This window comes from Salmo trutta, unplaced genomic scaffold, assembly GCF_901001165.1.
Source record: "Salmo trutta unplaced genomic scaffold, fSalTru1.1, whole genome shotgun sequence".
Classification (NCBI taxonomy): domain Eukaryota; kingdom Metazoa; phylum Chordata; class Actinopteri; order Salmoniformes; family Salmonidae; genus Salmo; species Salmo trutta.
The window spans coordinates 1-10,324 of record NW_021823334.1 but is presented as its reverse complement, the minus strand read 5'-3'; the positions used below and the strand labels follow the sequence as shown (position 1 = coordinate 10,324).

General features: G+C 43.3%; 1 protein-coding gene across 1 annotated transcript; it reads right to left on the bottom strand.

Moving 5' to 3' along the window:
* Positions 1–574: 574 nt before the first annotated feature.
* LOC115190170 (serine/threonine-protein kinase SBK2-like) lies at positions 575–9,573 on the bottom strand. Its single transcript, XM_029748658.1, has 4 exons — positions 9,243–9,573; positions 4,630–4,774; positions 2,738–2,940; positions 575–1,790 (listed from the first exon to the last, which is right to left on the bottom strand). The coding sequence occupies exons 1-4, from the start codon at positions 9,246–9,248 to the stop codon at positions 990–992; spliced, it is 1,155 nt and encodes a 384-aa protein (XP_029604518.1). The 5' UTR covers positions 9,249–9,573; the 3' UTR covers positions 575–989.
* Between the last annotated feature and the right edge of the window lie 751 nt (positions 9,574–10,324).

Genomic DNA, 10,324 nt, shown 5'->3' with positions numbered 1-10,324 from the left:
TACCTCCTGCTGTACCGGTACCTCTTATATACAGCCTCTCTAATGCTATTTTACTGCTGCTTTTTAATTATTTGCTATTTGTATTTTTTACTTATCTATTTTTTACATTTAACACAGATTTTTCTTAAAACCGCACTGTTGGTTTTAAGGGCCTGTAAGTAAGCATTTCACTGTAAGGTCTACACCTGTTGTATTCGGCGCATTAAATAGGATTTGATTTAACCGCCACAGTAGCTTTCCATAGCCCCATACACACTGCGGTGCATTCTGTCTATTGTGCTGACACATATTTTTTTTTTGCGCCAAACTGTCACTCAGTCATTGTAACTTTTTGCTATTTTAATTTTGTGACTTAAAATGAAAACTGATTTGGCTAAAGTTTGAACTGAGGGGACTAAGCCCCCTTTAGTGCCCTCGTGGAGCCAGGTACACTTGTGGATAACCTAGTTTTGCTGATTTTTCACAAAATCCCTAGGTTTGCATATTGGAAAATAATTAAAATTAATAATTAAAATTATTTAAAGATAATACAAGAAAAAGTGTATTAGACATACATAGAGAAGCAAGACATGTATATAAATATAAACTGGTTTATTCAGATATTCTTAGAACATAAAGTGTGATAGAGTGATCATTATAATACAGCCTGTGTGTTGAAGGAGAACTAATTAATGTATTCTCTTAAGAGGCTACCTGCCCCTAAGCACACATGCACACTCACGATCATGTTCAAGCATACACAAACACAGGCAGGTATGGCACATGCACGCTCACACACACACACAATATTAAGTTGCATTACACTGTAGAGAACTATTACAAGGTAAAACATACAGCAATATTAAAATACAGTAGTCTCAATTCCATCAATACAGAGTAAGAAATGTTAAGCAAAATATTCTGAATATCAACCTCTATAAAACAAATATTCTCTTTAAAAATGTACAGTACATCTTAAAAATTCTCGAACCTGTCTAGTATGAAACACTTTATCTCTCCCCTCTTCCCTCCCTCTCCCTCCCTTCCTCCACCGTTCCTGCCTCTCTTATTTTCCTGGCCTCCTTCTCTACCTCCTCTGCTTTCCTCTTCTCCTCTCTCTCCGTCTCCATCAACCAGGGCCCACCCAGGTAGCTGAGGATCTCGTCAGGGCCTCCTCGAAGCCTGGGCTGTGGGTTAAGCAGCTCCCTGAAGAGAGACATCACCAGTGGGCTGAAGCCTTCAAACTGTGGGGCCACAGGGTTCGACTTCTGATTCTTCTCCAGGCTCAGGATATTGTCCTTTTCCCTTTCACCTTCGCACCAAATTACTTCCTCCTCCCCTCTCAGTCCCTCGCTCCTTTCCTCCCTCACCATCTCGCGGTCATACCACTCCTTGTACCTCCGGTAGGCGGGGTCGCTGTGGGTGGTCTCTTCCCAGGGAAAGCATCCCGTCAACAGGCAGTAGACCAGCACGCCCAGGGACCAGCTGTCTATAGTGGTCTCCACTGTGATCCAAATGTTCTCCTCCTCCTCTCCATCCTCCTCTCTCTGCTCTCTCACTTTCTCAGACTCTTTGGCCTGCTCCACCTCAGGCGTGCAGAAGGGCGAGTCGTACCAGACGGCGCGGACGGTGCAACCAGTGGGGCGGGCCAGGCCGAAGTCACCCAGTTTGACCCAGTGACAGGCGCGGTCACACAGGAAGATGTTCTCTGGTTTGATGTCCCGGTGGACGAAGCCCATGGAGTGGAGGTATGAGACGGCACCACTCAGCTGAGACATCACTCTCTGGACACACTCTTCATCTACACCCACCTGGAGACAGAGAGAGAGAGAGAGGGAGAAAGAGAAACAACGTTATACTGTATATCATTGTTTCATAGGTCACACAAAAAGCTTTATGTAGGTCACGATGCAAAAATGTTTGGGAACCACTGCTCTATCACGTTGTCCTCGTCCCACCCATAGATGCTAAAAGGATCGGGGACAGCAAACACCTTGTAATTTTTCACATTTTCACGTTTCAGACGTTTTCGAAAAATGGGCATGACTATAGGGCAAAAGTTGTTCCACCATTGGGATGCCAGGACACAGAAGAGCTTTGACTGGGCTGAGCAGGACCTGCCCTCCTGTAGGGGTGGGAGGCCCAAGAGACCAGAGGTGGCAGAATGGAGTGCTCGGGTTGGGATGTAGGATTTGAACATAGCCTGAAGGTAAGGCGGTGCAGTTCCCCTTGCTGCTCTGTAGGCAAGCACCAGGGTCTTGAAGATGATGCAAGCTTATCATCCACTGTAGGTTACTGGCATAGACCGACACAAACAAAGAGTCACTAGAGGGGATGAGGTGGAGGCCACTGGAGAGACTCCATTGAAGTCTTTATCATGTACTCACTGACAGAGGAAGAGGGCAACTGGGACAGGGCAATATGGAACAGTAGAGGTGGTGGCAGACAGAGGTCAGACCTCGGAGGAATTGCAATACTGGGTCTGTGTTGTGCACTTAGCTTTAGTGCTTTGACATTGAAATGAAACACCTCTCATGTATGACTGACTCAGAGACTGTAAACAGATGTATGACTGACTCAGACTTAAACAGATGCATGACTGACTCAGAGACTGTAAACAGATGCATGACTGACTCAGAGACTTTAAACAGATGTATGACTGACTCAGACTGTAAACAGATGTATGACTGACTCAGAGACTGTAAACAGATGTATGACTGACTCAGAGACTGTAAACAGATGCATGACTCTAACTGACCTCTGACACGATGACACTGTAGAGGTCTCCATAGAGACCAGCCTGCTGGGCGAAGACATAGTAGCAGGGGGTGGAGAAGAAGATACCCAGGGCCCGGGTGAGAGAGGGATGTGTGCAATAAGAAAGGGAGAGGTTGTATTCACGCAGGAAAGAGAAGAGGGATGTGGACTGGCGGGGGAAGAACTTCAGAGCCATGGGAGTGCCTGATGGAGAGGAGGAGAGACCCCAGAAATTATTTAGACATTCAAATCAAATACTGCACCAAAACATCAATAGATCAATTATAGAGTAAACCATGTTGTCATCACTGTGACCACATTGATAACATAAAAACTTCCTGGCAGATTTCATATAGCCCCTGGGATGTCTAAATTACTTCCCTATTCACTGGGGTTTAGATGGAGGAAACCCAATGACTGTTTATGAATGGACAAAGCCATCGATCACGTGACAAAGTTTTTTATTTACAGAAAGATTCACCACGAAGATTTACAATTTTCCATTCATTATCATGGGGATCCCATTTTTTGCTAACAATGCCTGCAGTAATGCAGTCGGACTTGAACTTCCAGGGTTTCAGGGTTGCGGAGAACTGATTAAAAAAAAACAAGAATTTACATTGCCTGCAAAAATATTGTAATCAGATTACATATATTTTGAAAAACTAGATGATTACTTCTTGGATTACTTTTCAATTCAGAAAGGATGCTTGCGAAAAAATACATTATGACACCTTTCTGTTTTGTCAATGACATTCAATTCAACATTGAAAAAAGGTGTACGTTTAAGTTTGTTCCACCCAATGAGTCTGACCACAAGTCAGAGACCTCTATGATGACACCAGATACGTTTTATGGATAGTTTTTGTCTTCTTTTAATGCCTCTTTAGGGGAAAGTAATCAGATTACTGAGTTTGGGTAATCCAAAAGTTACTGATTACAATTTTGGACAGGTAACTAGTAACTGTTACGTATAACATTTAGAAAGTAACCCATCCAACCCTGAGGAATCCCCACAGCAACTCTATCACCAAGAATATAGTAAAGCACTTCATAGCAGCAACACTCATGCTAACGGTTAAGTTGACACTATTTAAAGACACCTCTACCCTCACGTTGGACAAATAACCACTCACTGTTCACATGTTTTATCCTCTGAACTGTAACCCCAGGCCCCTTCAGAGCCATATTTCACTAGAACCAGAAATCACATTTCATTTGTCACATGCGCCGAAGAGCAGCAGTAAAAAATAACAATATATACAGGGAGGTGCCGGTACAGAGTCAATGTGCCTGGGCACCGGTTAGTTGAGGTAGTATGTACATGTAGGTAGAGTTATTAAAGTGACTATGCATAGATGACAACAGAGTGGCAGTGGTGTAAAGAAGGGGTAAGAGGGGCACTGCAAATAGTCTGGGTAGCCATTTGATTAGCTGTTTAGTAGTCTTATGGCTTGGGGGTAGAAGCTGTTAAGAAGCCTCATGGACCTAGACTTGGCGTTCTGGTACCACTTGCCGTGCGGTAGCAGAGAGAACAGTCTATGACTTGGGTGGCCGGAGTCTTTGACAATGTTTTACCTTTATAACAAGCCTTTATAGGTGTGTAGTGGACACTAACAAGTTTCAAGTTTTATTAGCTGTATGTACGGGATACACATGGTACATACCGTCTAGCTAAATGCTTACTGCCAGGTTCATTCTCGACAATGCAACAACAATGAGAAATTATAAAAGATAAGAATACTAACATAAAGTAAGTGGCTCAGTAGAACAGAATAAATGTTTTAGCATAAGTATAATACAGGAAGGCATAATTTATAATGCCTGCCCACCCCGTAACTCTCCAGGACCATGGTCAGGGACCACTACAGTGACCTCTGGTGCTTTACTGACCTCTCTTCTTGTGGACGGCCAGCATGACCTTGCCGTAGGATCCCTCTCCCAGCAGCTTGACCATCTGGAAGTGGTCGGAGGTCTCCAGAGTGGACATGGACTGGGCTGAGAGGAAACATAACTCGTCCAGTTCCTGAGCTGCAGCCTGACAGAGAAAACAAGGAAACATGGTCAAATAGGGAGAAGATTTTTCTAAGGAGTTGATGTTTCATTGCCAATGTCTTGTTACACTAGCAGGAATTGACTAGGCTTGTAGGCTACCGCGCTGCATGGTGAATAACCAACCAACACTGAAAATGGTCAACGAGCAGTGGGAATAAATACTAAGCACTTTATGACAAATGCAATATAAATACATTTTGATTTATCAATTGAATGATTGATTGATCAACTTGCTGATAGATGTATGCTTGGGTGGATATGGTTCAGTGTCACCATAAGATGTACTGGTCCAGGATGTCCAGCGACCTCGGGGATTACCATAAAATGTACTGTTACAGGATGTCCAGCGACCTCGGGGATTACCATAAAATGTACTGTTACAGGATGTCCAGCGACCTCGGGGATTACCATAAAATGTACTGTTACAGGATGTCCAGCGACCTCGGGGATTACCATAAAATTTACTGTTACAGGATGTCCAGCAACCTCGGGGATTACCATAAAATGTACTGTTACAGGATGTCCAGCGACCTCGGGGATTACCATAAAATGTACTGTTACAGGATGTCCAGCGACCTCGGGGATTACCATAAAATGTACTGTTACAGGATGTCCAGCGACCTCAGGGATTACCATAAAATGTACTGTTACAGGATGTCCAGCGACCTCGGGGATTACCATAAAATGTACTGTTACAGGATGTCCAGCGACCTCGGGGATTACCATAAAATGTACTGTTACAGGATGTCCAGTGACCTCAGGGATTACCATAAAATGTACTGTTACAGGATGTCCAGCGACCTCAGGGATTACCATAAAATGTGAGAAAATGATGAGATGAGAGATCGGATGAATATTACATTGGAGCAACCAGAACATTCTGTATGTACATACCTACTGTCCCCTCAGTCCCCTGTGTCTATCATATCATCAGTATGACCCCCTATATATAGTTGAAGTCGGAAGTTTACATACACCTTAGCCAAATACATTTAAACTCAGTTTTTCCTGATGTGAAATGTCAGAATAATAGCAGAGAGAATGATTTATTTCAGCTTTTATTTCTTTCATCACATTCCCAGTGGGTCAGAAATTTAACATACACTCAATTAGTATTTGGTAGCATTGCCTTTAAATTGTTTAACTTGGGTCAAACGTTTCGGGTAGCCTTCCCACAATAAGTTGGTTGAATTTTGGCCCATTCCTCCTGACAGAGCTGGTGTAACTGAGTCAGGTTTGCAGGCCTCCTTGCTCGCACATGCTTTTTCAGTTCTGCCCACACGTTTTCTATGGGATTGAGGTCAGGGCTTTGTGATGGCCACACAAATACCTTGACTTTGTTGTCCTTAAGCCATTTTGCTACAATTTTGGAAGTATGCTTGGGGTCATTGTCCATTTGGAAGACCCATTTGCGACCAAGCTTAACATAATTTCCCTGCCTCATGATGCCATCTATTTTGTGAAGTGCACCAGTCCCTCCTGCAGCAAAGCACCCTCACAACATGACGCTGCCACCCCCTTGCTTCACGGTTGGGATGGTGTTCTTCGGCTTGCAAGCCTCCCCTTTTTCCTCCAAACATAACGATGGTCATTATGGCCAAATAGTTCTAGTTTTGTTTCATCAGACCAGACGACATTTCTCCAAAAAGTACCATCTTTGTCCCCATGTGCAGTTGCAAAACGTAGTCTGGCTTTTTTATGGCGGTTTTGGAGCAGTGGCTTCTTCCTTGCTGAGCGGCCTTTCAGGTTATGTCGATATAGGACTTGTTTTACTGTGGATATAGCTACCTTTGTACCTGTTTTCTCCAGCATCTTCACAAGGTCTTTTGCTGTTGTTCTGGGATTGATTTGCGCTTTTCCCACCAAAGTACGTTAATCTCTAGGAGACAGAACGTGTCTCCTTCCTGAGCTGTATGATGGCTGTGTGGTCCAATGGTCCAATTTATACTTGCGCACGTTTGTTTGTACAGATGAACGTGGTACCTTCAGGCGTTTGAAAATTGCTCCCAAAGGAGATCCAAACTTGTGGAGGTCTACAATTGTTTTTCAGAGGTCTTGGCTGATTTCTTTAGATTTTCCCATGATGTCAAGCAAAATGGCACTGAGTTTGAAGGTAGGCCTTGAAATACATCCACAGGTACACCTCCAATTAACTCAAATAATGTCAATTAGCCTATCAGAAGCTTCTAAAGCGATGACATGCTTTTCTGGAATTTTACAAGCTGTTTAAAGGCACAGTCAACTTAGTGTATGTACACTTCTGACCCACTAGAATTGTGATACAGTGAAATAATCTGTCTGTAAACAATTGTTGGAAAAATGACTTGTGTCATGCACAAATTAGATGTCCTAACCGACTTGCCAAAACTATAGTTTGCTAACAAGAAATTTGTGGAGTGGTTGAAGAGCAAGTTTTAATGACTACAACCGAAGTGTATGTAAACTTCTGTCTTCAACTGTACAACTGCTGACCTCGTTAAAATAGGATCCCATCCCGCCTATAGTAACACCCCAGCAAATGACTCAGGGATGAAGAGACTGTTTGCGTAACACAGTGGATGAAGCTATAATAACACCATGATATATTTATATGTTCGACCTTGCACATATATTTGTTGCATAATAGAGCATCAAAATGTCAAATATGGGGTGCTTACAAGTGTACAGTGAGAGTGGGATTACGGCCAGGCATCAGCCGTTATTGACGGTGACCCTGGTGCAATTGTTTCGACAGATTTTCCACCTGTCGGATCGGGGATTTGAACTAGCAACCTTTCGTTTATGGCCCACAGCTCTAACTACTGTAATCACTTGAGTTGGGAGTAACATACTTTTGGACGTAACTGACAATAGACTTGATTTACTAAGCATTCGCAAAGGTCAGGAGTTTGCACCTGTTACATTACAGAGTGAAATAAAGACAATAATACGGTCCTAGGACAAATGTAAAAAAACAGCAGTTACATGTTTTAACTTTCACCTGCAAAATCTTCCATCTGATGAAACGCTCAGTTAATCTATCGGTGAGTTGGCTTTGAGTAGGTGGACTTTTATTTTAATGGACTATCTGAACTATCTGTGTCTTGTCACACAACAACGCCAAACATTTGATATGAAGCCAAGAATATGCCAACAGGGTCCAACCAGTCTGAATATGCTGCTGCTGGGCACGCTGGAGAAAATATAAAAGACATTTCTAACATAAATGACAAACTCTATTTCTTGAATTGCACTTTTGGTTAAGGGCTTGTAAGTAAGCATTTCACGCTAAGGTTGTATTCGGCGCATGTGACAAATACATTTTGATTTTATAGGCTACATTGGGTCAAAGGTCATTATTTTCCTCAACCCAATTTGATCTGAAAGCACTGAAAATATTAACTCCTTTGGATCATAATCAGGAATGGGATCATTTTCATGTTAATTCAGAGAATTAATTGAACGTTGACCAAATTATCTTCAATGAGGACTTTTCAATTGATTGATTGAATTCACTCTTAATTGAAATGAAATTGACCCCCGGCTAGCACTGATCACAATGTCCAATGACGTTTCCCAATTGACACCAATTGCGTAACTTGTTGCTGCAGCAGGTGGAAGACAGTTGCCCCAGGCTCACCCACCTGACATTCACTGTGTCCTTGTATCCTGAGGTGATTATGAATTAATCCCTTATTGGTTAACGAATCCCCCTGTCGATAAGAGCTAGCTGTAATTGAAATACTGGCCTCTATGACAGTATTATGAGCTGTCAGAAGACTAGCGCTATTAACAGATTTAAAGACGAGTAAAACCAGTAAAGATATAAACACTGGAAGCTGAAAAGCCTCTCTACTATGTGCTCCTTTCTGGACCAGTGTCCGTGGCAACCACTGACAGCCCCAACTGAACACCCCCATATGAAGACATGTCTATATTACAATGTCACTTCACTATGCAGATACTAGCGTCAGAGTGATGTTACTGTATTTACAGACCCATAAACATAATGCCGTTGTCCATAGAATGTGACCCCAGAAACAAACTAAATCCAATGCAACATCTGACAGCAGGCTAAGTCAAATCAAAAGCAAATCAAAGTTTATTGGTTGCGTAAAGCGTTCAGCAGATGCTATAGTGGGTGCAGTGAAAGGCTTGTCTTACTAGCTGCTAACGACGCAGTAAAAATGTCAGACAATACACAAATCATGAATCCACTTGTAAAACACTGGTTCTATATTTATATGACTATAGTGCAATGTCATATCATCCTCCTGTCGATGTAGTGGGGCGAGGAAGACATTGGCTGTATAAATAAAATCACATAGTTGTCTTTGTATCTTTATGACTATTTTGCGATGGGATTTCTCTACAGTTGGTATAGTGGAAATTAAAATATATGACACATGCCACTTTTCATAAATTTTGCATAAGGACAACAGTAGCTGAATTTTAAAGAAACGTCCACTTACTGTCATTGTGGAGTTTTCTCAAATGGGAACGTCTGTCTCTGTTCAGCTTATCTGGGTCCTCGTCAGCATCTGAATAGACTTCAACACCCTCCTGACCCTCTGTAGGTCTGCTGTTGGTCTGCTGCTGTTCTGTTCCTAACTATTGTCTTTCACTGGTGATCTACTCTTCAGGAGATCTGTATCGCAGCACAAGTGGCTGTTATTGTTATTTTGTCTCTGCAGGTCCATGCGCTGGTAGTTTTATAGCAGACACTGAGGTATATCTACCTTCCTATCCCTCAGGACCTTGGTACTTACCGTGTCTCTCCCTGAGAGACCACCACTCTCTCTCTCCTCCCCTCTCTCTATCCCCCTCCTCCCACTCTCCCGCTGTCCCCCTCCTACCTCCCTCCCTCCCTCTCTCTATGTCCCTAACACACACTCTCTGTCTCCTCCCCTCTCTCTATCCCCCTCCTCCCGCTCTCCCCCTCCTCTCGCTCACCCTCTCTCTCTGTCCCTAACACACACTCTCTCTCACTCTAAGTTCCCCCACTTGTTTTTCCAGCAAATATCCATGTACCATAGTTGTAAGGTATTCCAACCCTCTCCCTCTCCCCACGTGTCCTTAGCCCGCTCCCTCTCAGCGTCAGTGTTAATGTTCAAAAGTGCCCAATCCGTCAGTCTGTCTGTCTACATTAACCCTGTAACCCATTCGTTGTGTTCTCTCTCTCTCTCTGTCTCTCTCTCTCTCTCTGTCTCTGTCTCTGTCTGTCTGTCTGTCTGTCTGTCTGTCTGTCTGTCTGTCTGTCTGTCTGTCTGTCTGTCTGTCTGTCTGTCTGTCTGTCTGTCTGTCTGTCTGTCTGTCTGTCTGTCTGTCTGTCTGTATTTCTAACCTGTGTCTCTCTCCTTCTCTCTCTCTCTGTCTGTGTCTCTCTCTGTCTGTGTCTCTCTCTCTCTGTCTGTGTCTCTGTCTCTCTGTCTCTCTGTCTCTCTGTCTCTCTGTCTCTCTCTCTCTCTCTCATCTCCTCTCTGTCTCTCTGTCTCTCTCTTCTCTCTGTCTCTTCTCTCTGTCTCTCTCTCTCTGTCTCTCTCTCTCCTGTCTC

Coding starts and splice junctions, on each gene's coding strand:
- LOC115190170 (XM_029748658.1), bottom strand. Junction 2,941..4,629: donor GGCCGTCCACAAGAAGAGAG/GTCAGTAAAGCA, acceptor CCTCTCCATCAG/GCACTCCCATGGCTCTGAAG. Junction 1,791..2,737: donor ACAGTGTCATCGTGTCAGAG/GTCAGTTAGAGT, acceptor CTCTGTCTCCAG/GTGGGTGTAGATGAAGAGTG.